Source organism: Ceratotherium simum, chromosome 25 (assembly GCF_057802395.1).
Source record: "Ceratotherium simum simum isolate JZ-2026a chromosome 25, ASM5780239v1, whole genome shotgun sequence".
Lineage (NCBI taxonomy): Eukaryota > Metazoa > Chordata > Mammalia > Perissodactyla > Rhinocerotidae > Ceratotherium > Ceratotherium simum.
Window position 1 is genome coordinate 38,975,145 of NC_141924.1, and position 26,590 is coordinate 39,001,734.

The following is a 26,590-nucleotide window of genomic DNA, read 5'->3' on the forward strand; positions in this document are numbered from 1 at the left end:
TCATCACATAGGCATGATCAATCATTAACTCCATTTCCAGCCTCTCTCTCCTCTCTGGAGAATGAGGGGTGGAGCTGAAAATTCCAAGCTTCTAATCATGGCTTGGTCCTTCTGCTGACCAACCCCCATCCAGGAGCCCACCTGGAGTCACCTCATTAGAACAAAAGATGCTCCTAGTGCTCTGATGACTTAGGAATTTACAAGGGTTTTAGGAGCTCTGTGCCAGAAACTGAGGGCAGAGACCAATATAGATATTTTCTATTATCTCACAAAGGGCAACCCAAATGAATGTAAAAACTCACAGCCAAGATGGCATTTTGTGTGTGTGTGATGCAAGGCCTTCAGTAAGCTAAGGTGTGAAGTATGAATAGGAAGATAAAGTTGAAGAGGCAAATGGAGGTCTCTATCATTGTCATTACATAATGAGTGTTTAACATACATCATATTTGAGTAAGTACTTTACAATACAAATGCACTGAAAGGTAGATATTATTATCCCTCATTTTATAGCATTGGAACATGAACTTGAGAGTAACCTGTACAATGTCATACAACCAATAACACCTAAAAGGGCCAGGACTCATCCTAGGCCTTTTAAGACTATTTAGGGAATGTTATGCTTCTGGGAATCACCTCCCAAATAAACTACTTGAGCGCAATTACTTGTCTCAGGATTTGCTTTCAAGAAATCTCAAACTTGGGGAGAAAGGATAGTATAGATGTAAAGTTTATGTAAAGAAGCAAATTTATATAATGTGCTTAGCACTGTTTTTGGCACACTGTAAGAGCTCAAAAATGATTGCTGTGTTGTTGTTGTTTTACTGCTTCCTTCTTTCTTTTTCTTTTCTTTATTTGCTTGAATGTGATCTCCTTGGAAAAAGGATTTTGTCTGCATTTTTCCCAGCAGTGTCTGACACTTAGAACACTGATCAATGAGTATTTTGCTGAATAAATGGATTAACACGTCTTAAATACTTGAGAAATCCCGAAGTTTGAGAATACAAAGATATTAAACAGATTTTGTTATTTTCTCCCAAATCACATTTCTCTTTAAGAATCATGTTTCTGTGCATTTCCAGATATGCTCAGTTTCCAAGGCATCAACTTTCACTGATATTTTAGCTTTCTTTTGAAGAGGACATTTTACGTCATTTAAAGAACTCATTGAAACGTTGCATCTCAAACTTTTATTTTCGATAATGATTTGCATTTTCCTCACCCTCTGTCTGGAAAGTTCTTCTCCCAGATATCCACATTGCTTCCTCCCTCTCATCTTCAGGTCTGTACTCAGAAATCACCTAATTCCTGATTATACTGCGCCTCCCAGCACCCCTCCTGTGCTTTAATTTTCCCTTTACAATTATCGCTTTTTAAAATGTGCTCTATTTATTTTTGTTTATAGTTTCTCTCCCTCAACAAGAATGAAAGCTCCATTAGGGCAAGAATTTCTGCCCTTTCTCCCCGTTGTATTTTCCTAATGCCTTGTATATCATCAGGGCTCAAAGAGTATTTGTGAAATGAACAAGGAAAACAGTTGTCCAAAGGCAAGAAGACAGGAAAGGGTCTGTTGGAAGACAGGGTAGGACCTCAGAGATAGTTTGGTGAAAAAAAAAAGAAGTGAGAGCTGGGAATTTTCCAGACTGGAAGACTGGCCACCCAGACCATCAGTAGTCCTCTGTACAGAGTCAGAGCTTGTCAGAAACTGATTAAAGCCAAAAACGACCTGACACAGGCAAAAGCAAGACCAAACTTGGAAGATTGGCTTGGAGATATACTGGGTTGGGGAGTGCCTAGAAGCAGTACTGGTCAGGCTGTCAGAAGCTTAAAGAGCAATTAGGAAACACAAATAAGGGTCAAGACAGAGCCATAAGCCAGAGAGCAGGAAGCATACAGATGAGAGTTCAGTTGAAGTACTTCGTTAGTCTCCTGTCATTCTTCCGTCTTCTTCCAGAATCTTTGCCTTGGAAATCTTAAACAACCTATAGCACTGGAGTCACAAAGAACTCGTCCTCTTTTATTCACCTTAAAAGTTTTCTTGGGGGCTGGCCTGGTGGCATAGCGGTGAAGTTCACGTGCACCACTTCAACGGCCCAGGGTTCACAGGTTCGGATCCCATGTGCGCACCGACGCACCACTTGTCAAGCCATGCTGTGGCGGCATTCCATGTAAAGTAGAGGAAGATGGGCAGGGATGTTAGCTCAGAGCCGGTCTTCCTCAGCAAAAAGAGGAGGATTGGCAATGGATGTTAGCTCAGGGCTGCTCTTCTTCACCAAAAAAAAGAAGTTTTCTCCATTGTCTCCTTGGTAAATTCTTAGTCATTCTCCAAAATCTCCACTTAGATGTTGTGCGCACTTTGTTGCCTTCCATGTTGCCTGCTGTATTTGCAAGGACAGAAGACCAGTCCAAAGCATTTTGTGCACAAAAGGGAAATTTTTGGTTCATATTACTGAAATGCTAGGGGTAGAGATGATTTAAGAATGGCTAGAATCAGAGGCAGAAGTGATTCATCGTGGCTCCCTCTCTTCCACCTGCTTTCTCCATGAGGTGGACCTGACGACAAACAGCACCCTGGTCATATCCAACCAGCTTACCTTCCATAGCAGAAAGAGAGACTCTTCCCCCAGACTTCTGCCAGAAACATGTCAAGGAATATGCTGATTGCCTGACTTGGACTGTGTGTCCACCCATTGGCCGTGATCTCTGGCCCCCTGATAGACCGTCCCTCTAGGATAAGAGTAGGAAAGGACAATTACCCAGTGAAAACATGAGATGTTCTTACTAAGAAGAGTATGAAGGGATGCTGGGCGTTTAAAAACGAGCGTCAACAAACACTGGACAGATCATGGTTTATTTATTCATCCATTCATTTTTTAATTCTTTTACTGATTCTTTCAGTAATCCTTTATAAATAGCCTGCTTCATTTTAGGCACTAGGACATATTTAAAATTTATCTGACTTACTAAACAATTGGAGGTTAATTTGTAAACTAAGACTTCAATTTCATATTTAAATATTTTTTCAAAAAAGTACCTTTCACTTCTAAGTAGATTAAATAATGGACAATAGTGTGTAGAATTTTTCAATTTATTGTTACCTTTGTCTTAACATATTTGTGAAGTCTGGATGTTATCTTAGTGGAATGTTGGCGTATAATACTTGAATTTTAAAAATTCATAATAAATTCATAATAAAATTTCATTATATATTTATGGTAATATAATATTATTGTTTTATGCACGAGACAAGATGTTAAGAATGTAATATAAAAATGATTTATCCAGGGACTATCTCATTCTTGTCGTTCCTTTGATGTAATTCATTTCTATGTTAGCTAACATGCAAGAAATGTCTCCAGAGTTTCTCAAGTACTCTAAATCTTTATCATTTTTTATTTCTGACTAAATTAGGTTTACATTCTTTCTTTTTCCATATCCATTCATTATTTAATTCAACACATTTTTGTTGAATACCCTGCACGTAACAATATGATGTGTTGCTTCATGGGAAAATGTTGTTTTCAATAAGGTATTCCTTTGAAAATTATTTTCCCATGAGATATTATTAGGACTTCTGCTAGCTAAATAAACAAGCAAAGTGAGTAAGTAAATAAAGGAATAAATTTTAGACTTTAATGGATGAAAACCGCGCAAAAATCAACAGGGATATATTGTAATAAGTGTTTGATGGCAAGGTACATTCTCTCTGAGGAGTGGGATTTCAGCTGAGTTTTGAAAGCTGGGATTGTGTCAGCTGTGGTCTGAGCTGGCAAAGAATGTTTCAGGCAGGAAGATCATCAAGTTCCTCAGTTCTGGGGAAGAAAGAGCCAGGTATATTTGAGGGACAGAAAGGAGGCCACTGTGGCTGAAGGGATCATGTAAGATATCATAGACCTTATTTAGAAGTTTAAATTGATGCTGAATAAGTTGGGAAAACATTGAAGTTCTTTAGAAAGCTGAGAAGTGACACAATATAACAAGTTTAGAAGATGAATCTGGCTGCTTTGTGGATGATAGATTGTAGATGGGCAAGAATGGGAGTAAGGGAACCAATTATTTGGTGATTGCAGTATACAAGAGAGAAGAGCATTTACATGATTGTTCTTCACTATGTGGTGACATGCCTTTATGAAATGATATGTCATATTTTCAAATGCTGGCGGTCATATGCGAGATCACCTGCTCTCATACACATATCATGGTCATCTGGGCATTGAGGCCATGGCAGGTGGCAGGACAAACACCCAATTTCTTGATGTCTTTTGTTTATTTGATGGTTATTGTTCTGTGTGACATATTGGTCTTATAATTCCAACATATAAGTTTAATACGATTCAGTATTTATTGTGTACCAAATACTATGGGCATTGATATCTGCTAGAACCAATACTGGCTCAATATCTGAGTTCATAATATAATAAAATTTGCCAAGAAATAAATAATTTATGGTGTAAATGTAATGCAAAATATTTTCAATATATGTATAAATAGCAAATATATTTTAAAACACCATTTAAAAAAAGCTAGAGTGCTATTTTCCACTATCTATATTACTAAGATCGCTTAAACTACAACTATCTGAAAATCTTTCTTAATTGAAAATATCATGTCTATAAAATTGAGCTGAAAATTTGCAAGAATTAATTGCCTTCTGTAAATTTTTTTTTGTAAGTTAACTATATTTGGACTAGCAGTGCTAAGAGAATGATCATTAAAATACTGACAATGAGACCAATTTAATTCTAAATGCCCATGATAGTGCCACAAAATTAAGTCCAGTTTATGTATTTGCTTGTTTTAAAATTGCAGATGTGCTATCTCTTTGGGTAAATTGTGTGTATTTAGTCTTCAGTCTTCATTCTTTTCATTTATGTTTCCTTTGTACTTTAAAAATACAGACCAATACAAATTTTATCACATTTCATAAATTAATTTTAAAAGTAATTTCTGAATGAATAACACATGGATCATACCATTGATTTAGATACATTTCCAACTAGGTAGATACCTTTTCCAACTAGAAAATATTTTCTTAAGTAAATTTCACATCCTTGTAAAATTTCTAAATATTATTCAAAATGCCAGTCTAAATTTTAAAAATATTTTTTAAACAATATGAGTTAAATTTGGTGTTTGTTTTCTGATTATTTGTTTGTATTCATTAGTTCTTAACCATATTCAAGTTAATTCATTTTTTTTTACGTTATGCTCTATTTTAGATTTTAAAGGTGTAGTGCTTTTATCTTGCAGATTGTTGCCTTGCGTGAACAGAATGTTCATATACAAAGAAAAATGGCATCAAGTGAGGGATCCACAGAGTCAGAACATCTTGAAGGGATGGAACCTGGCCAGAAAGTCCATGAAAAGGTATGACACATACAACATGCTCTTACGTGGAAATGATGGCTTGCTATATCATTTGAGAGGAATATTAAATATGAAATCCATGTAATAAACATTCTGTATTATTTTTTGATTCGTTGGTCAAAGGTTCATGATGATTTCCCTTTTCATTTATTGTTCTTAAACATTATGTGTAATATATTTGAATTTCTCCTTACTTGCTGTTAACTTGATTCTCTTAAGAATAATTCAATTATATATAATTGAATATATATATAATTAAATAAATCTATCTATATAGACATAGATATATCAATAATATATATCCAGGACTTTTTAAAGTACAATAACAATAATTTTGACTTATAAGTGGTATTGTGTACAGTTGGTGACTAATCTGTGGCTTATCACTGCAAAAGTCTTTTGGAAATTTCTTATTTGACTTGTCCTTTGTGTTTGGGAAGGTTCCAGTCGTGCTCCTGTTAATGATAAATTACATAAAACACTATCTGAAGTCATGGGACTTTTACCATTTTTTGAGGATAGAGTGATTCTCCTTTTGGGTGGGGCTTAGACCCAGGACAAGGAAACCAGCAGTCTGTTTGGCCCCCTTCTGTGTTGAGCCACTTATTTCCAGCACAAGAAGACAGTCAGTTCCTGGTAGATCTGGAATCAGATAGAGATTCCATAAGCATTTGCACATCCTGGGTATGACGCTTAGAAAATCTCCTGAATATTTGCTGTTAACAAGTTATATCTTTGGATGGTTGAGCTCCTTAATCATCAAGACCCCATGAATCAGGTAGCTAAATTGGTGTCATTGTGAATGTCAAGAGGTTTCAAAACATAGAGATTAAGAAGCAAGTGACTGGACCACAACACCAATAGCACTAGACTTCTTACCAGAAAATAAATGGAGCACTTCCTCACTTATCCAGTTGAAACAAATGAAGGGGCTTCTTATGTTTCCTCCTTCAAGTACAAAAGCAAAGGAAACCACGTAAACCAGGCTAATTTCCTGAGACTGCCATCAATTCTGGTGGCTGAGAAGCAAACAGCTCTTCATTTAAGGTGTCACTATTTTAGCCTTTATCCATGTTTTTGTAGAAATCTTAAGCTAAATATTAAAAATAAACTGCAATCTGACAGCTAGATTTCATGAGCTGTATTTCAGATTTGAATAAAAATTATTTCTCTTTCCTTCAGATAAATAAACTGACATTACTTTAGTAAATAAACCATCAAGCTCTTTACAATAAGGTGTTTGCATACAAAACTCAGTTTAGGAAACTAACATGTAATTTTCTATTACTGTTTCATTTTAATTATGTCATTAGTAATATAGTGCTATACTTTTCCTCAGAGAATTATAGAATCATATTGGTTTAGGTATGAAAATGGACTTTATGGTCATCTAGTCTTTTTCTCAGTAGTCTTGAAAATGTTTTATATAACAGTGCTGTATTTATGCTAATCCAGACTGGAATTAAAGAAATATGCCTTTCAAAAGCATAAAGAACTTGAGATCTTGTCTAGTCTCTAACTGTATGATGCTTAAAGCACTCTTCTTGTATTTGTGGGGAGGGGTGATTACTCATACATGTATTTTTTTCAAATATTGTTTCTTTAAGATATAACCCCTAAATATCCAGGCATTATAGAATATAAAACAGTTCATGTCAGATTAATTTTCAGAAACTGGTTACAGAATTAGGATGAGGACCTATGTATAATTGATGTTTGTCTCTATTAGGCCCCACAGATTGGGGTGTATATATGGAGGATGCTGAGCAGTTAGTGACCTAAAGTACTTGTCTTTAATTTTCTTTGCCTTCCAATTCCTGGTGAAAGCATTTCAGCCAGCGTAGAAGAGAAATTCTGTGCCATTGCTAACTCACTCACTCTTTGTTATGAATATACTAAAGATTTTTCAACATTGTAGTTATTGGTTATTTTTTTTTCAATTTCCCAGAATTGAAGTAAGAGTGATTTCCAAATGCTTTGGAATAATGATAATCATGCGCATATCTTCCAATGTGAACTTAAAATATATACAAAATGTATATCATGTATATATTTAAATATTTATATTGTTTTAAATTTAAAAACAAGTGTTTCAATTCATGTTACTCCTGAGATGATTGTAGAACGTACTCCAAAAGTTTTATCTATATCGCATTTATCAGACATTTATTTTTTTTCTCTTGTTGCGAGAACATTTAAGATCTACTGTTAGCAACTTTCGAGTATACAATACAGTATTGTCAACTATAATCACCATGCTGACATTAGATCCCCAGAACTTACCTTCTAACTGCTGACATTTCTTGATAAAATATAAAATAATAGCCTAATTATTATTTTTATCACTTATGTAAGTATTCCTAAATTACACACGTATAACATTAAAAGCATCTTTTCTTTTCAAAATTATCCCCGATAACATGAGTATTTAAAGTATATCAATACCATTAAATAAAACATGTCATAGGATTGTAACTTAAATCCTAACGTTTAATATTTTTATTGAGAACTGTTTACAAAGTATATTCAAACAAAGAAAAAGAGAATATTATTTCGGGGAGTGTCTATGTAATGAAGGTTATCAGTGTAGGTAGACTATAGTATTAGTGTGTAAATTGCAAAGCGGTTTTTTGGGGGAAAAAACACAAAACTATTGTTAGATGCTATGGAACTGTCAGGAAGTGACTTGTGAATCCTAGTCACAAGGATTACCCTTTGTTTAGGGCAGTAAAGTTACTTAAATTACATAGTTGAGGGGTTATTAGCCAACAGGAGCTGTTTTATGTCAGCTGTTTGAGAACTCTGTTGACAAAGTAGTTGATAAAAATTGTCTCATAAAAGCATATTCTGAAATAGGCCTTATTACTCATAGAAAAGTTGTATAATTATTATCAACATTTTAAAAACAAAACATGAAAAAGAAAAGTAAGCTTAACTGAAACAAGTTTAAATGATTCTTTGTGCCATAAATTTCATCAGCTGTTCTAGAAGAACATAAATATTCACAGGATAATATAAATTTTCAGAATGCTTAATTTTACCCCATTAAAGGTTCAAAACTGGTCTCAATAACTTTTTTCCTGTTTGTTTCTAGAAAGGAGTTAATTTGTGAATTTTTTTCAACAAACATGCTATTCTTGTAAAGGAGATAATAATGCTCCTGACTCATATATTCTGTATTTCCAATAATTTTTTTCAGCTGCAAATGTTTGCTAAGTGATGTGGATAAGTAGAACATTAGCCAGTGGTGGAGATCCAGAAGACACAGTCCCTGTAGTAAATTTGCCAAGAAACTAGAGTGAGAAATAAACATGCCTAAATTAATATTGCAAAACATGATAAATAAAATGGGTTGAAAATGATATTAGAGTTTAAAGAAGAAATATATTAATTCTGATTGGGGAGTGTCAGAGAGGCAGCGTGGAATAGTAGACCTGGATTCAAATCCCATCTCTGCGAATTACTAGCTGTGTGACCTTATGCATTAACCTCCCTGAGCATCAGTTGCAGGTCAATAGTCACGCCTAGCTTACAGCTTTGTTGTAAGGAATGGAAGCACTGACTATGCATGACAGAAGTCTTGGCACATTGATTACAAGTAATAAATAGTGTGATTATAATATTTATTAATACTGTCTTTTCATGTTCATGCATTTTTCAATAAATATTTGGTGGCAACCTTATTGAAGGTGCTAGGAAAGAGGTCCTGTTCTATGTGGTCAGGGTGCGTTAATGAACAAGACAGATGAGGGCATAGGCAATAAACAAATACATATAAGAGGGAGTGAATGTGATCAAGGGACAGGTGCAAGCTGGCTGGGGAGCAGATTACATAGAAATGGCAAGGAAGGGCTTTTTTAGGAGGGGGGGTTTGAACTGGGACCTAAAAGATACAAGGAGTCAATCATATGGAAAAGCTTATAGCGTTTTTGAAGCGAAGGAAACACTAAGTGCACACACACCGAGAGTGGGAAAGAGCTTCTGTGGTACATTCTTGGGAACGAAGGATGACAGGGTCACTGGAGCCTAGTGGTCAGGGGAGAGCAGCAGGAGACAGGACAGAGCAGTGAGCAGGGGCCAGCTCACTTCAGTGCTTGTAGGCTCTGGTGAGGAGTCCAGTTCATTCTCAGAGCAGTGAGAAGACATAGCAGTGTTTTAAACATGGAAGCATCTTGATTAAAGACTTTTTTAAAAAATGATTTACACTACAATTTTATATACATTTGTCATTTTTTCACATCAGACTTCTGAAGTAGGTAGAGATTTTCCTTTTCATAATTTTACAGATAATGAAATTGAGGCTCGCTGAGGAAGATGAAATGACTCATTTGCCTGGAGCAGGACCAGAACCCTGGTCTTCTCAGTTCCAGACGACATTACGCTCTCACGTTCCTTTGTGCCGGGATGATTTCTCTAGGTGTTATTGTTGATTTTTAACAATTCATTCTAGCCCAATTTATTTTTTCTGATCATTTATTCTTTCATAATTATACATATTCATTTGTTTTCTAGAGTTGATTATTTGATTCTATTCAAGAGTATGCTTTTTTCTTAATTCTTTAATTTTTCCCACAACTTCTCCTAGTTATTTTTTAGTCTGAACAGATCCTCCAAGCAGTGGCATTCAAAGTTTTTGACCACTGTGAGTATGACTCTTAAACCTGGGCAAGAGTGACCCATGTCCGGGGCCCACGATTTAGTGGTCTTGCTCTGGTCATCTGTGCCCCTCTCTACGGGATGAGGAGTTCATGACACCAAGGGAATTACACACCCATGAACCACAACCATCCCTTCTAGACCATGTGCCAGTTACCTGGAAGCCCAGACTTTCTGACCAAACAGACCTTAGCCTGCCTCCAGGGCCTCTATGGGCTTATGTAATGAATATTATATTATTAAATTAGCTGCACCTTTAAATGTTTGGCTTATGAATATACCATATTTCTATTTAAAAACATTTATAAACATCGTTTATCATAAATGCCGTTCTTTCAAAGACCTCTGCTAAGTTCTAGCTGAAAGCCATCATCCACAGGGATATCTCCAGTGTATAAACTGTATTTTGCCCATTTTTGTATGCCTTCCTCACTACATGTCATCTCCTGCCAACAACTGTTCTTCCAAAAATTCAGTCTTTGTTAACTGTGGCTTGTTTTGCACATTATTGATTAAGCCCCAATTTCTCCTCTCTATCAGAGATAGTTATCTTTTGGGTTTATTTACATCTGAACAGCACTAACAGAATATTTTCTTCTGTGCATTGATCCCATATATTGTGATCTAATTTCTCATCATAACACAATAATAAAGTGTATACTTCTCTTTTATTCTTCTATTAAATTTTCAAGCCATGAAACCAAACAGCGGAATGGGGGGTTTACGGATTTGCTATCTTGGAGTTGGCACACCTCCCAGGAAAGGGAAGGTTCAAGTGTATCCCTAGCTACATGAGGCTGGAGTGGCCTAGAGGTCTATGATTGGGTAGGAAAGGACCCAGAAGAGGCAAGGTTAGGCTGTTCCATGGTTCATCATGTGTTCATGAAGTTATCCCATATCAGTTTTATAGGAGCTGAGCTGGAGAGGAAGCTTATAACCACAAGTCAGGCATCTTCTATATATAATGGCAAAAATAAGATATAAAAATCTTCTAATGTTGTGTGAGAACTCACCAAGTTCAAAACAAATCTCTCTGAATGCAGTGACTGGGTTTTAATGCTTTAACTAGGACCTTACCAGATGAAAGTAAAACTGGAATTGACTCCTCTATCTTTAATAATAGATTCAGCATCCTTTATATTATTAGCCCAGATTTGAAGGAAACAGAATAAATAGATCTTTGCTGAAGTAAGATATTTTAAGACTTTAAAAAGACTGTGCGATTCAAGAGAGTTTGACAGAAAGTTTGTTCGTTTATCTCCACCCTATTGGCATGATTTGAGGGTCTATTTTGTGCTGTGAAATCTGCCCCCTTACAGGGGTGTAGGGAAGAACAAATACTTATCCCTCTATCTGTATTGTTTTGTCTGATCTGTTAAGCCAATCCAGGAAAATTTTTAAGTCTGTCCTTCAGATGTTCCATAATCGACTTAATTTTATTTTTGACTTTGATAGAGTTTATCCACCTTCACATTTCTCACAAAAAATTAGTTCCCCACGAATTTAATGGGTGTTTTACAGAACCCATTCCCCCCAAAAAAGAAAATTCCCAGGACAAGAGTATTAGGAAATATTGTGCTATACAATTTTGAACTGGCATCTTTACTGTAGTATTTATTAGAATTTTTATTTTTTAATATTGTCGAGCTCCAAGGGGGAACACAGTATGTAGTGTTTCCTAAACGTGTATGACCCAAAATCCCATTTATCCGCAGGGGAATTGCACAAGCCAGGATGAGTATTCTGAAGAATATTCCTTAACGCTGGTTCTGGCCTTTTAAAGATAGGCAAACCATTCTTCAAGCCTGTCTGGAAATCTTATTAACAAAGAGCCTACAATGCGAATAAGAACAAGATAAATAACTGGTACAAGGCCTTTTACAGTTTCCAAAAGTGCTGTTATGTAAGTTGTTTTATTGGATCCCTGTAGTAATCCTGTGAGGTTTGTAGAGCAAGGATTACTGGTTCAAAGTCATATAGCTTCTGAACAGAAGGAACTGAGATAAATAGTGTAACAAGTTTACGAATATTAAAAGTGAACTGTGAGTGAAAAAAGACAGCACATAAATTACTTGATTTCATGGATTTCAAAAAGTAAGAGTATTTACTTTAAGCAAAATCTCAAATATGTCCATGTGTCTAAGAGGATGAGAGAGCTTATTAGACTGAGTATGAGTCTTTTAAAAAAATTGAAATAAACCTTAGACAAAGCCAACCTTGTTACACCTGTGTCGATGTCTTCACCTAGTCAAGTATTCTTCTCCAGCAAGTCTTACCAGGCTCTCCTTTGGCATCAATGTTTTCATCTATTCCATTGCCATAACATACAAACTCATTCCAACTTAAAAAATCTTCTCGAGTCAGCCTCTGCCACCAGCTATTGCTTTATTTTCTGCTCCCCTTTGCAGCAAAGCTCTTCACAATGGTTGTCTCTTCACTGTCCCCAGTTGCTTTCTTTGCATTCTTTTACAAATCTATTTCAGTAAGATCTTTGCCCCACCCCTCCATAGAAACCACTCCTGCTACCATCGTCACTAAATGTATATCACTAAATGCAACGACAAATTCTTAGCCCTTACTGCAGTTGATGCCTCAGCAGCATTTGACATACTTGATCACTCTTTCTTCTTCCTTGATAAACTCTTTTCACTTGCATTACAGGAAATCATGCTCCCTTTGTTTTTCTCTGACCTCACCAGTGGCTCTGTTTCAGTCTTCTTTCTTGCATAATATTCTTTCTCCTGACTGCTTAACGTTAGAGTGACCCAGGGCTCAGTCCTTCGTGTCTTCTCTACCTACACACTCTTGGTGATTTCAATCAGTCTCATCACTTTAAATACTATCCATATGCTAATGACTTCCAAATCTTTATACCTCTAGTTCAGACCCTACAACCAAATGCATATATCCAGACACCTATTGAACATCACCACTTCTGTACGTAAAAGACACTGCACACTTAAAATGTCAAAAACTTACCTCTTGACAATAGATTTAATAATAGTAAAAACTTGCTGCATCTGCTCCATCTCAGAGGATGGAAACTTCACCTTTCCAGGCACTCAAGCTAAAGAATTTGGAACCATTTTGCATCCTCCCTGTCTCTCACACCCCACATCTATTTGTTCTACCTTCAAAATATATCCAGAGTCTGACCATTTCTCACCACCTCCACTAACCACTCTAGTCTGAGTCACTATCATCTCTCACCTGGATTATTGTAGTCACCTCCTGCCAAGTCTCTGCTTCTCCCATGGAACCTCTGCAGTCTGTTTTCAACATAACATGAATCAGAGTGATGTTTTAAAACATAAATCTGAACATGTCAATCATCTGCTAAAAACTGCAAATGTTTCCCATTGACACAAGACTCTACATGATTTGGCTTTCCTTATGTTCTGACATCATCTCCAACTCTGCCCCAGCCACACTGGGCTCCTGTTGGCCTTTGACTTGTTCTTCCTTCTGCCTAGAATGCCCTTCTTCAGATATCTGCATGGCTGTCTCCTTCCTCTCCATCAAGCCTTTGTTCAAATGTCATAATGTATTCTAACACGGTAGCATATTTTAACGTATTATAGTATATAATTTATTTGTTTATATTGTCTGTAATTTATTGTCTGTCACCCCAGCTAAAGAATAAGCTCCAAAAGAAGCTTCTTTGTTTTATTCCTGAGGAGGCTCAGGGGCCTAGAACAGCTCCTGGCACGTGGAAGGCTCTTAATAAGTATATGTTCAATAAGTAATACCACACTGTTTTAACTGTTGTTACTTTATAAATCTTAGCTCTTAGAGCTTAATTATAATATCAGCTTTTCAGATCTTATTTTCAAACTCTATTGAAATTTTGATTGGAATTACTTAAGTTAAAATATTAATTTGGGGAGAATAGTCACCTCTATGATAAAATGTCTTACCAACCATAACGTGGCAAATGTCTCCATTTTTTGTGTGTGTATTGTTTTATGTTCTTCAATAAAATTGTTCAACTCTTCACATAGAGGTCTTGCATATTGTTAGATTTATTTCTAGGCACTTAAGGTTTGGTGCTATTTTGATTATTATCTCCTTTTCATGTTTTTTTCCTAATAAATTAACGCTGATATATAAAGATGCTGTTGATTTTTCAGTGTTGATATGGCATCCAGAAAACTTGCTCACCTGTTAGTTCTAAGAGTTTGTTGTGCTCTTGGACTTTTCTAAGTAGTTAGGCAAATAAGAAGTGTTTTATTCTCTCTTCTCTCCCTTCACAATTTTTATTTCTTTATTTCCTATATATTCCTATATTCCTAAGACTTCAATGTTCAATACAATGTTCAAAACTTCAATACGGTGTACAGTAGCATGTGTCAGAGTGGCATACTTGACTTTATAAAGTCTAGCTTTATAAAATTTATAAAGATCAACACTTTAATGATAATGCTACTCAAGTTTTACTGTTAACTGTGTTGCTTGCCATAGTAACCTTTTATCAGGTTTGGAATCACCCTTCTATTACAAGTTTTTTAAGAATTATTATGAAAAATAAGACACATTCATCTCTTAAAGTGGTGGATTTCATTGATAGATATTCTGATGGTAAACTATTTTTCTTTGCCTGCGGATAAAATAATTGATTTTTGTGTTTTAACCATATGCATGCTTCTCTGACAGAAATTAAATTTGAAAAAATAGAAAAAATAAAGCTCTCTTTTGCTTCATATTTATTATTCTTATGTTTCTTACTAATTCTTTACATATATAATAGTTATGATCTGTTTGGGATACAGATAAATTGAGCCCTCTTTTGACCATTTAACTTGAATACAAGAGTACCCAAGGGACCCAATTAACAGTAAATCTGGTAGCACTCTCTTGGGTCCATTCTTACTCTGCTTGAATTATCCAAGAACCCCCAAAACTTAATCAGGTCAAAGAGACCAGTTCCTCTTTTAAACATTTTGTGAAAAGAGAACTGGAAAATGTGATAAGGTAATAAATGAGCAAGCGTTTTTTTAAACTGCCATTGCTTCTTTTGAGTTTTCAAAGTATCGCTTTTGAAAATAGATGGCGCCTCAAAACCAAATGCCATCCATGTACCATTGCAATAACCCGCTGACATCTAGGCGAAATGAAACCATTCCATTACCAATTACTCGCCTGGTTTTGAAGTTCTACCAGCAGTTAGTGACATTCCCTAACAGAGTGGTTCTTCAGGGAGGATTTTCCCTTCTCCAAATTATACCAGTTTGAGCCTGGTTTCACACTTAGGTACCCAAATTCATCAAGAAGACCAAGCCAGGAAGGTCTTCCAGACTCAACCACACACCAAGCTGGAACCATTGGCTGACTCAGGTGCAAGTGCATACTCCTACTTCCCTCGTGGTAGGTTCTTCTAATGAGCTCTTGGAGACCTTTCTGATCCAGTCAGTTGTCTTAGTCTGTAGGAGAATTCAGAATAACATTGAATTTCACAATTGAAAGAAGAGCAGTCTTGTTTTTCCTCTCTCTCCAGAAGTTTCCTTGTATTTATACAAATTATCCTCCCTCTCTTCTCTCTTATATCAAAACAGAGCAGAAAAGACAATTTGTCAAAGTTTTATTAAATATTCTTCCTCTGGGGGAGGGGTGCCTACTTACATTATATTAACATATCTAAAAGGAGGGCTGAGTGATTCTTCTAGAAAGAAAGAAGATCCTCTCCAGTGTTACTTCTTAATTCTATAGCTAAATAAAGAAGCATCTGAAGATTTTCAGTTGAAAACAAAAATAAAAAAACAAAAACAAAAACAGTAACAAAACCCTCACTATCCACACTTCACCTCGTTATATCTTCTAACTATATAGATCATTTAAGAATTGTATAGATGAATGTTTTTCCACGTTAATCATTCAGTATGTTTAGTTTGTGCTGCAATGTGGGAAATAGCTGTTTTTTATACTTCTGAGTGTTATTAACATTGATCATGGGAACATGGAAGAGAAATTCCTCAGGTTTTATCTCGAATTAAGACCTATAAAATAGAGGATATTTCTATCGAGCCACATACATAGGACATAGTGAATGAATTGTATTCTAGTTTAAACATTATGAAAATACAAGAACTTCAAAATAACAGATATTCCTCAGATGAAAATGTTCTTGCTTTTAAATTTAGTGGCAATTGAAAGTGGCTTATAATTTCTGTAGAAATAATAAATTTATTTTATACTTATTAGCAAAACACATTAATCACATTAAACTAAAGAACTGATAAGTAAAGGTCTGTCATCTGGATGTTTTAATTAAATAAAATTATCGGGAATTTACTATGTCATAATGACTTTGCAAATCTCAATGTTGAACAATAAAACTATTAATGAGGAAGTAACTATGAGAAATCATCTGGTCTAGAAATTTTCCAGTTTTTCAATAATTGGTCAATTCTATTATAAGAGATAAAGTCAAGACTTTCCATTTGAAACATTAAATATATTTTTTAAATAATTAGTTGATGCTAGGATAAAGAATACTAATTCCTTGGGTTTATTGTCACATTTTTTATTAACATTTATTTCATCAATCATTTTATTATATTTTTACCTTAAACTCTTTCCATTTTTATGCCACACAGTTTTTCAGGTTTGATGACTAAATTAGATACAGTAATTAGTAAAGTGCCTGGATAATGTAGATCTGTGATTCTTAACCCCAACTATCCATTACAATTACTTAGGGAGATTTAAAAACACTCATATGTCTGGACCCCACTCTTGGGTATGGTCTAGAGTGGGATCCATTCTATATTTTTATTCCACTCTCCCAAGGATCCTAATGTATGGTCATGGTTGAGGATAACTGATATGGAGTACAAATATAACTTCTGCTTTATGCTAGGTTCTAGGTTTGTAGGGATTATAATAGATGGTTTATACATAATGAAACAGATTTCAGGAGTCGATGTGGAATTAAAAATAACAGCTGTGAATTCTGTCCTGAAGAATCTTAGATCAAAGAAAAATGTGGTTTCTTGTAGGACAAGATTTGAAATCTGAGGTCAGATCTGATTTTTAAGTGCTAAAAAGCAATATGGAGATTAACAAAAACAGTCTACACAGAATGCCAAAAATGCCCAAAAGTCATAGCCTTGAAGCCTTTGGACTCCCCAGTACTTGAATACTTTCTGATCCTTATGAATTTTGTTAGTTGTTCAGTTGCTTGATTTGGTTTATTCTTTTTTTCCCGCATTATGTTACTCTTGGGCAAGAATCTTCATATTCTGAGCAGCCAACCCAGTGTCCAGCATATAACAGAGAATAAACAGATAGTAGAGCTTTGGAGATTGAATAAATCGACAAATGAAACAACAGGTAGAGATTGAATGAATGGATAAATGAAACAATGAACCAAAAAGAATTAACAAAAAAAGAAAAGAAAGAAAATGGACAAAAGAAGGAAGAAAAGAAGAGAGGGAGAAAGAGAAAAGGAAGAGACTCCTAGGAATATAACACTGGAATCAGAATGCCTGGGTTCAAATCTTAATATTATTACTTTTTAGTAGTGCGACCTTAAGCAAAATACTACACTCTGTGCTTCAATTTTCTTTTCTGTATCTAGTAGGTTGTTATAGGTATTAAAGCGTTTATGCACATATGCACTTGGAACAGTGCCTAACACGTAGTCAGAACTTAATAAATGTTACTAAGTGGAGTAATTGTTACAAACTCAAGATTAGAGCCAGGAAATTTATCAGCTGTTTGCTCTTGGATAAATACGTACTCAATAAATGTTAACTATTATTATTATTTGTCATTATTTGAATGCAAGATACAATGTTATTTGGGGTTTTGGAGGTGAGTCCAAATTTGAAGATTTGAAGTAAAATTAGGAGGGTAATGATCTCTTGAAATGAAAGGAAATATTTCCTAGGACATCAGGTTGGCTGAAGTCTTCCAAAGTCCCTCCTTGGGTCAATGCCTGGTCTAGGATTTACTCATATGCTTCACAAACAGACTTTATTATCGGCCGATGGACTCTCTGACTGATTCTGTTATATACATTTCTTTCACACTAATACCTTGCTGACTTTCATGAAATTTACAATAAACTACCAGCTCTAGTTTTTGTGGTTTTTTTTTTTTTTTTTTACTATTTTTACCTCTATGAATAATTGCCTTGTTCGGATTTGTAGGTTTTTTGGGTTTTTTTTAGTTTTCTATATCTTTAGTACTACATTTCTCTCCCCTCACAGGATGAAATATATTTTATGACTTTCCCATTTTATAGATATTTTCCCATTCCTCCAAAGAGTTATTAGTACTAGATTACTTATGTCAATGATTGCAAATCTTAGTGTAACTTCTTTGACCAGGCAATCAATAATTCATCTCTAACCATAAAATTTCATAGAACTGTTTTCAAAAATGGAATGGAACTGCTCAATATTTACCCCTTAAATGCTGATAAATTTTAAGTATATCTGTGTCTCTAATATCTGAATTTAATTAATAGTGAGATAAATGTCTAATTTTTCATCTGTGGCCTCACCTTGTCCTATTTTCTCTAGAATGATTAATTAACCATGAGAAGTAAAAATGCGTAAGTGAAAAAAGATCTATTTGAAATTCATTAGGAGAGAGTCAAGGACTTATGGTTTAGACATGAAAAACATGGGAAAGGAGGTATCAAAAATGTACAAATCCAGTTTAGAAATATGTTCATAATAAACATTAAATTATCAGCTGCCATGGTGATTACTGTTAACAATACTGTATCGTATATTTGAAAGTTGCTAAGAGAGCAGATCTTAAATATTCTCACTACTAAAGAAAGGAAACTATGTGAGATAATGGGTTTGTTAACTAAATGATTACCTACTAAATGATTACTAAATGATTAACTACTAAATGATTACTAGATTGCTTTATTGTGCTAATCATTTTACAATATATATGTATATCAACTCATCACATCGTATAACTTAAAGTTACACAATGTTGTATGTCAATTACATCTCAATAAATCTGGGGAAAAATTATCATCTGCCAAGTATAATAGCTCCCCGGGAGGATAAAAATATTCATTCTGCATAGGCAGTGTCCATCTAATTCTAAAAACTTATAATTAACATAGCTCCTAAATCCTCTGGAATAGCTTATCAAGAAATATCTTTCCAAGAGGGACATTAATTATTGTTATATTGATATAGCAATTTGAATTCCCTCTGTTCTGTACATTCTATAGGCATTATTTTACCACTTAAAATAAATGTGAAAAATTATTCTTTATTATGTTTAATAAACTGCTATTCTTTGGTAGAATAGAAGAGCAATGTGTAGCCACTAACATGCTCAAAGCAAGCAGTAACCATTAAAGTACCATAAAATACAGAATGAAAATTGTCACATTAGTAATATAACTGTACCATTGTTTTTTAAAATGTTATAGTATTTTTTTAGTAAATAGTAAAGCTGGAAGTAGAATGAAAAAATATTAATGGTGAGGTCATTTAGTTAGATTATCAAATACAAAGAGAAGTGTGTTTCCATTGTTTTCCTGGTAGCAAATGGAAGACCATGTTTAAATTCCTGGCTTCGTCTCATAAGAAGTCAGTATGACTGTGACATGGTGAGACTTCTGGGGCTTCATTCATTGCACCTGGTCTTATATGTAAGCTGCTTATTTCTACCAAATTATTTATTTTAATGTACATTTATAATAATGGTTTTCTAAGTTTACTTCATATTTTTATACCGTAAAGATAAAGCATCTATATAGTGCTTTTAAAACAAGAGAAAAAAAGACTAAGTTCTCTTTTATATTTGCTCTTTATGAAAGCATTTTTTCGTAAATATTATGCAATGATGGCTGAATATATGGTCTTTATATTTCATTTCTTTTTGAATGTTATTGTTTTCCTTAAAAGTCATCTCATTCATTAATGGAAACATTTATTCATTTACTCAACAAATATATATTTGTGGGAGATGCTGCTCTGGTCACTAGAGACACAGAAGTAATCAAAATATTTATTCAGTCCACAAAAACTATAGCATAACAATCACGTGTCAGGCATCATTCTAGATACTTGTGATACACCAAGAAGAAAACGTACAAAGGCTCGTTCCCTCCTGAAGCTTGTAATCTAGCAAGTTGAAGGAGGTTAGCAGACAATAAAAAATAAATATAAGTAAGTAAATCATCTGGTATGTTAGAAGATGATAAATACTATTGAAGAAAAGAAAAAGTAGAGAAACACAGAAGGAGCAGGAGTCTTGGGAAGATGTAGGGGCGGGGACAGTTTGCACTTTCAAATAAGATGGTCAGGGTTGACCTCATTGACATTGTTGAGGTTGCTAGCCATGTGGATTCCCAGGAAGAGAGCATTCCAGGCAGAAGGAAGAACTAAAGCAAAGGTGGTAAAGTGGGAGAGTGATTGACTTATGAGAAGAGCATAGGGTTACCAGTGTGGCTGAAGCAAGAGAACAAATGGGAGGATAGTAGGAGAGAGGTCAGAGAGGTAAGGGCTTGGGGAGAAGGGAAGGGGAGTGGGGAGAGGAAAGTGGTTCTTGCTCAGTGTAAGACTTTTGCTTCTGTACTGCGTAGAATGGAAAACCATTGCAGTGTTTAGAGCAGAAAAGTGACTTGATCTGACTACAATGTAACAAGTTCACCATGGATCACTCTGGCTGGTTTAAGAATGAGCATAAGAGGACATGGTTAGGAGCAAAGAGACCAGTTAGGAGGTTGTTACAGTAATTCAAGTGAGATTAGATGACCCAGACAAGGGCTGTGTTGAGCAGGAAGATCCAGCTGTCAATCCCAGGTGAGGATTCATGTGGAGAATGACAACAATCATAATAATGCCAACCACCAGAAGTAGGAGCCCACAGACCTTGGCCTGCTGCATCTTCTAGGGGTTCGGAGTCACCAGAGGATTGAACACACAAGGGGCTACTTGACACACAAGGAGATCATGAAAACGGGTCCAATTCAGCTATGTTGCAAAGGTAAAGCAAACAAATTTTTCTAATATTCCGCCACTCCTCTGCTCAACACCTTCCTGTGGTGCCCATCTCACTCAGAGTAAAAGTCAAGGTACTACAATGATCTTGAGAACCACATCATCTGCCCATCTACATCCACTCCCTTCCTCTCGCTCATTTCATTCTAGCTACACTGTTCTCCCTAAAATCCTAAACCCACTTGTGTCTCCCAACCTTTGATCTTTTTATTCCAATCGAACAATGCTCTACTCACAGAAAGAAGAGACGCAGCAAGATCAGCAGGTCTCCATAGCCAGGAGGTCCCTCCTGACAGCCAGTGTGGGGCAATGGACTGCATGCACCCCTCTAATGCTGCAGGTGAAGACACATTTCATTCCCAAGAGGGGCAGATATGCTGGAGGGGCTGGCCAGTGCCGTATGACACACACACTTAAGCAATACAAGGGAGTTCTCTGGGTACCTAGAAGAGGGGAAAAGTTTCTCCTAATAAGGAAGACTCTAGGGTCAAGTGACAGCTTAACACCTAGCTTCCATATAGGGGAATGTTCCAAGCCCAGGGCACTGACTGAGCAGTCCTGGAGAGGAGCGGCGGGTAGCAAAATGACTGCTTCCCCAACACATGGCAGCAGTGGAGGTCATGAAAATGGGGAAGATTCAGATATATTGTGGAGGTAAAGTAAAACAAGTTTTTCTAGTAGACTGGATAGGGGATAAGAGAAAAAACGAGGATTCGAGGATGACTCCAAGGTTTTCAACCTGAGAAAATGGAAGGATGGAGTTTTCACCAACTGAGGTGGAGAAAGATGAAGGTGCAACAGATTTGGGGGAGGGGCACAAGAATTTGATTTTGAACATTTTAGGTTTGGTTGGAATGTCTATTTGATATTCAGTAGAAAAATTAGTAACAGTTGAATATATAAGAATATATAGGTTAGGATTAAAGCCTGGGATAGATAGAAAAAATTTTAGGAATATATATTATGGTGAGTGAGACTGATACCAATTCCTCTAGTATAAGCTTGACCCAAATACTGCATGTGACATCTTATACTGAACAATTTTTTATTGTTTGTCTGAAATTCCAAGTTAACTTGGCATCCTGTATTTCATCTGGCAACTCTAGCTGTGGGGAAAGGGGAAGGGAGAATGGATGCTGAGCAGGCAAGCAAAAATTGCCCATTACAGGTAAAGAAAGGCTTTACGCAGATTACCAGGATCAGGAGGAGCAATGAACAGTTTGCCAGCAGATTTTTACATGTTATTTCTCTGTTCAAAAATCTTTGATGACTCTCTGTCATTCTATCTAGGACACAAAGTTCATTCTATTTCATATGAGAAGCTAAGGCCATCTTAATCTATTCTGGCCCTCCCTTTCAAGTGTCACATCCTCCCGTTTCCCCACAGCACATGTCTTCTGCTCTGCACACAGGACAAATTGTATCTCACCTGCAGAGAATGTCTCCCTGCCTCCTTGCTCATGTTGTTTCCCCTTCCTGGAATAACTATCCCCTCTCTTATTTTACTTTACATGTAGTTTCTCATCTTTAAAGACCCAACTCAAAGAGTATCACCAATAGTATCTTCTTTCTGCTCCCATAAAATAAATACGTAAGCAAAACTAACCTTATTATAACCTTGCATTGTGGGGCTTAATAGTTGCTTACTTGTGTGTTACTTCTCTGCTTGATGAGAATTTCCTTGATGTCAGGAATGTATCATCACATTAAAAAAAAAAAATCCTAAAACCTATTACCTTCCACCCGGCATATAGTAGCTGCTCAATAAGTATTTGTTGAATGAATCAAAATATTTATATTTAAAATTTTAACATATGAGCCTTTATTACATTTGAAAATTAATAATTTAAGTATATACTTATACAGTTTAAAAGAAAAAAAAACATTGAAAGTCATAGTAACCTTGGGTTAGGAAATAATTTCTTGGTACAACACCAAAAGCACAAGCCATAAAGGAAAAAAATTGATAAATTATAGTTCATCAAAATTAAAAACACTTGCATTTCAAACAACGCCATCAAGAAAGTGAGAAGATAATCCACAGACTGGGAAGAAATATTTGCAGATCATATATCTGTTAAAGGATTTGTATCCAACATATATGTAAAAAATTCTGAAAACTCAATAATAAAAAAACAAAAAACCCAATTAGTAAATGGGCAAAGAATTTGAATAGACGTTTCCCCAAAGGAGATATACAAATGATAGGCACATGAAAAGATCCTTAACATCTTTAGTCATTAGGAAATGCAAATCAAAAGCACAAGGAGATACCACTTCATACCTACTAGAATGACTGTAATAAAAAGGCAGACAATAACAACTCTTGGTGAGGATGTGGGAAATTGGAACTCTCATCATTGCTGGTGGGAAAGTAAAATGGGGCAACCACTTTGGGAAACAGTTCTTTAAATGTTAACGTAGAATTACCATACGATCCAGCAATTCTACTCCTAGGAATCTACCCAGGAGAATTGAAAACATATGTCCACACGAAGACTTGTACACAAATGTTCATAGCAGCATTATTCATAGCAGCCAAAGGTGGAAACAATCTAAATGTCTATTGCCTGATGAATACATAAATGACATGTAGTGTATCCACAGGATGGAATACTATTCAGCAATAAAAGAAATGAAATATTGATAACATGCTACAACATGAATGAATCTCAAAAGCCTCATGCTCAATGAATAAAGCCAGTCACAAAAGCCTATCCAATCTGTGATTCCATTTATGTGAAAGGCATGGAATAGGTAAATCTATAGTGCAGACAATAGATTAGTAGTGCCTAGAGCTGGGGGTGGGGGTTGGCTGTAAGTGACTGCTAATGGGTATGAGGTTTCTATTTGGGGTGATGAAAATGTTCTCAAATTAGATTACGTTGATAGTTGCACAACTCTTTAAGTATACTAAACTCCATTGACGTTTATCTTTTAAATGGGTGAATTTTATGGTATGTAAATATGGTGTGTAAATCTCAATAAAGCTATTTAAAGTAAGCACTGGGTTTTCCTTTAACTCAGTCATTTGTCATTTAGGTTAAAGTGCCACAATTTATTTTAAAGGTAAGTCTAGATAACAATGATTTGGAACAAAAGTTATATATTCTTTTTCTAAGATAGAAATCACAGTTTTCATATGACTCTGGAATTACAAAAACATATATTAAGCTTACCATAAAATATATTTAAGGTGATTTGAATAAATGAAATATTACACATTTTTTAAACATAAAATATTCACAAACACATCAGAAAAAAATTGAGTTAGAAGATTTTCCCAGAGCTAGTCCCAATTCCAAAGTACTGTAAACACTATGCAGTACACATCTGTTGCTTAAAGGAATTAAAGAGATTAACATTTTAAAAGTGTTTTATTTTAGTTGCCTGATTACTGTTTATATTTAGGTAAATTTTTCTTACCTTGAGTCCATTAAAAAATATGCAGTTTTTAAACAAGATTTTAATGGACCTCAGGTGCACAGAATTGGAACCATCATTTTTTCTAATTAGAAAATTAACATCATTTGGTTGCATTGAACAAATATTTGTCAAATATATATGTATGTGTGTGTATACATATGTATCTATATTCATACACATACATACACTTCATTCTCGGTATTTGCCTATACTGTATAATTTTCTCTTGTTGATTTATATGTTCTGATTAAAGGCAATATGGTAAAGGGTAGATGAACTGAACTGGGAATTCAAAGTTCTGCATTTAATTCAAATCAGCTCTGTGTGATTACCTGAGTCTCAGTTTTTCTAAAGTTCTTTAGGGCTCTAGAATTCTAAATGTAATTTTTCAGTTATATAAAACATTTTTCAAAGAAAAAATTTTTATACAGGTTTTGTAGTTTCTGAAAAATTGCCTTTTTTTTAGTTGACTAGAAAAAGTTCTCAATGTGAGGAGGGGAAAGTCTAATTAAAGCTTAAGCTTGCCTAGTTACTTGTAAATAGTGTGCACAGTTCAAAGATGTTTGCTGTTATGACAAAAACCCTATAATATCATACCTCAGTTATCCCAAATTTGGACGTAACTGACTGGCAATTGGCTCTAGCCTTCTTCCCTAAACCACTTCTCATAGCGGCCCAACGATTATAAACTGGCTTTTCCCAGTTTAAAGTACAGATAGTTGTGTCCTGCATAAAGATCGCTATCAATATTTTTGAGTTTTGTGTCCATAAAAACCATCTAAAAAGTTGGTTTTTCATTAACTTCGCAAAAATACAGCTCTACATTGTATGCGGTATTGCATGCCCCAGGGGAGGGGCATAAATTTGGAAAGGCAGTTCCTTTCCACTAAGAGCAATTCCTAGGAATATCCTCGGCTCTGATCCCTCAGCAGGCAACAATCCCAGCTGTGAAGGGAGTAGACTCTGAAGGAGGATCTGGTCAATGACTGCAGCATCCTCTCTAACATTCCTACGTATTTGTAACATCTCCTACCCGTTTTACTAGATAATTAGAGGTTGGGCAGCTGCAAAACAACAGATCAGTAATATCTTCAAAGTATTAGGTCTGTAGATCCACCACTGGTATCTTTAGACACCATCTTAAGACTGACTCCGTCTTTCTCTGCCCTTGTAATTTAGATTTGCCCAAGTGTCTCCCCATGTATTGGGTTATTGGACTTATAACACTCCTTGCCATTTGTCTGTTTTCCCTTTCTCTCTGTTTTATCTTTCTCACTGCTTTTAGGATGCTTTCTGTTCACCTTTTATACTACAGTCAGTTCTGCTTTAATGTGACATTTACATTCCTAAAAATCATGAGTTATGCAAAATAGTGCAATAAAAAACGTAGGGCTTATAGAGAAAAAAAGAGTTTGCAGCACAACACTAAAAATTTAATCAATGATATAAAAAAGAGATAGAAAACTAATAAAAATGGCAGCACAGTTTTACACATCTTAAATGGTCAAGAATTGCATAAATTCTATGATAAATATGACACCTGACCTTGAACAAGACCTGAAGTTTGCTTAGGGAAGTGGGAGTCAGAAAGTTGTAGCTGTGAGTTATGGTGAAGTGGTGGAAGAAGAGCCATCTGAAATCAGACAGAAAGTTGTAACACAGATGTGGATGGTTTAACTCAAAGCACACAATGAACCGAGGTCTGTGTTAGATGTTTGAGGAATGTGCACGTGGGTGTTTTGTGCATCCCTACGTGGCTTGGTTCAGCTAGGCGTGGTTTTCTGTGTTCAGTCAGGGATTCTCAGGAACGAAATCGTACATAAGAAAACACAAAATTCACATCTGTTCAAATTGCTTCTTAATATATCTATCGTGTTGAAACAAATTCATGTTTTCCAAACAAGCATTATGGCAGAATTGACTGTACTTTCTTTGCTTTTTATCCATATTTTCTTATTTCAACTTGGTTGTGCTTTTTTTCTGTTAGCGCTTATTTTTCCCCGATTGTTGCACTGTCTTCACCACAAAACCTCTCCAGCACAGCTAAGCTGTAGGGTGTGCTTGTGAGGACATGAGTCACCCTGGTTTCTAGGCAGCCCCTTCAGAAAGGGGGAAAATGAATCTCAAAGTATTTCATCCCTTTCAGCCTCCTTCCTGTGGGT

The 26,590-nt window shown here is 35.5% G+C and overlaps 1 protein-coding gene across 3 annotated transcripts in view; it reads left to right on the plus strand.

Moving 5' to 3' along the window:
• The window catches only part of PPFIA2 (PPFI scaffold protein A2), a 466,644-nt gene that overhangs the window by 319,264 nt on the left and 120,790 nt on the right, over nucleotides 1-26,590 (plus strand). For all 3 annotated transcript variants that reach the window (XM_014796194.2, XM_087449132.1, XM_087449134.1), the window contains one exon: nucleotides 5,248-5,364. In XM_014796194.2, the coding sequence (XP_014651680.1) occupies nucleotides 5,248-5,364 (117 nt within the window). The remainder of the gene's footprint in view (nucleotides 1-5,247; nucleotides 5,365-26,590) is intronic.